We start from the raw sequence: 1,482 nt of genomic DNA, 5'->3' as shown, positions 1-1,482 counted from the left end.
ATTTATTTATTTTTAAAGAATTATTTTATTTAACTTTGTTTATTTTTTAATTTGACCAGAGACATATAGAGTGAGAGAGAGAGAGGAAGGAAGCTGCCGGGTTCCGAATTTGAACTGTGGTCAGCCATGTGGGAGTCCAACATCCTTAACCACCATGCCAGCAGTTTATTTTTAATATATTCAAATCTATAAGTCTTGTATCTTATTGTTTCTGTTTGTGGTCAATGATCAAACCTTCCTGACCCTGAAAGTATTTAAATATTTGCTTATATCACAGTACTTTTTAATATTAGAACCAAGTTAAAACAAGGTGAAGTCCTCCTCATTATATATTAATTGTAAAAGTTAGCTTTTTTTGAGGTACTAAATCTAAAACCTAAAAGTTTCAACTAAATCTAAAACCTAAAAGTTTTTTTTTTTTTTTTTTTTTTTTTAATAATTTTGATATAAGGAGTGTGTGCTCACTGGAAAGAGACAGAGAGAAAGAGAGGAAAAGTGAGAAAGCACCCTTCAGGTGGGATGGCCAATTATAGTCCATTCTCTATTCTTCTCTTGGGATCTTGGGTGCAGATGCACATGTGCCAAGTGTGTTCTTCAAGCCACTGGGTCCTGGATTCAAACCACATTTTCAGCCATGTGGGATCCAGGTGCCTTAACCACTATGCCACTGGCTGCCTCATCTGTTTTCCTGATGTCATACAGAATTACATGGGACTGCTAGTTTCTGAATTGACATTACCCCAGGATTTTAATCTCTTAAAATTTTTTATTATTTATTTTCTATATTTAGCTTGTCCAAGTCAGATTAATGGGTGTCCAGAATATTTAATATCAGCTACACTGGAAGTGATAGACTTGTCAGTATTGATTTTAGGTATCTTTTAATTGTTTCATATTTTCATTTAGGAAACATTCTATTCACCTTATTTATAATAGCATCTCTTAAACTTGGTTCCTTAAAGGCTGGGAAAGGGAAAGTTTGGTGACCTTTTTCCTTTTTATTTTTTTCTAGGTGTTTATTAGTGGCACTAAATCCGAATGCAAGAAAGTACTTCAGACTATTCTGAAGAATAGAAGGCTCTGCTCTTTACTCTCCCCTTTCTTCACTCCTAATGCTGCACCTACAGAGTTCATACAGCTGTATGAGAAAGTGGTGAAGTTTCTAAGTGAGGACAACAGTGATATGATTTTCATGCTGCTAACCAAGGTCAGATGTATTTCAGTCCTGATTTTATCATTGAAATGTAGGGACAGTTGTTGCTTACCACTCTGTAGAAATGGAAGAACTCTGGAGGTTCGTTTCTAGGTAGTCAGTAGCCTGAGAGGCCTTTTTCATGTTTGTATAATCTTCAAGCAACCTGACCCCACAGCTTCCTTGGGGCATCCCTTGTATTGTATGGGACAGTTTCACTGCATATCCTATAAAAATACCTAGTTTCTAAGCCCTCTTTTAAAATGTAGTACAGTTTTTTTTTTTTTTTT

The 1,482-nt window shown here is 35.3% G+C and overlaps 1 protein-coding gene across 1 annotated transcript in view; it reads left to right on the top strand.

Annotated features, from left to right (window-relative positions):
• EPG5 (ectopic P-granules 5 autophagy tethering factor) overlaps window positions 1-1,482 on the top strand; it is a 135,772-nt gene that overhangs the window by 97,928 nt on the left and 36,362 nt on the right. The window contains exon 30 of the mRNA XM_006144408.3: window positions 1,013-1,207. Within this exon, the coding sequence (XP_006144470.1) occupies window positions 1,013-1,207 (195 nt within the window). The remainder of the gene's footprint in view (window positions 1-1,012; window positions 1,208-1,482) is intronic.

Source organism: Tupaia chinensis, unplaced genomic scaffold (assembly GCF_000334495.1).
Source record: "Tupaia chinensis unplaced genomic scaffold, TupChi_1.0 Scaffold000119_1, whole genome shotgun sequence".
NCBI lineage: Eukaryota > Metazoa > Chordata > Mammalia > Scandentia > Tupaiidae > Tupaia > Tupaia belangeri.
This window is presented reverse-complemented; position numbering and strand designations above follow the sequence as displayed.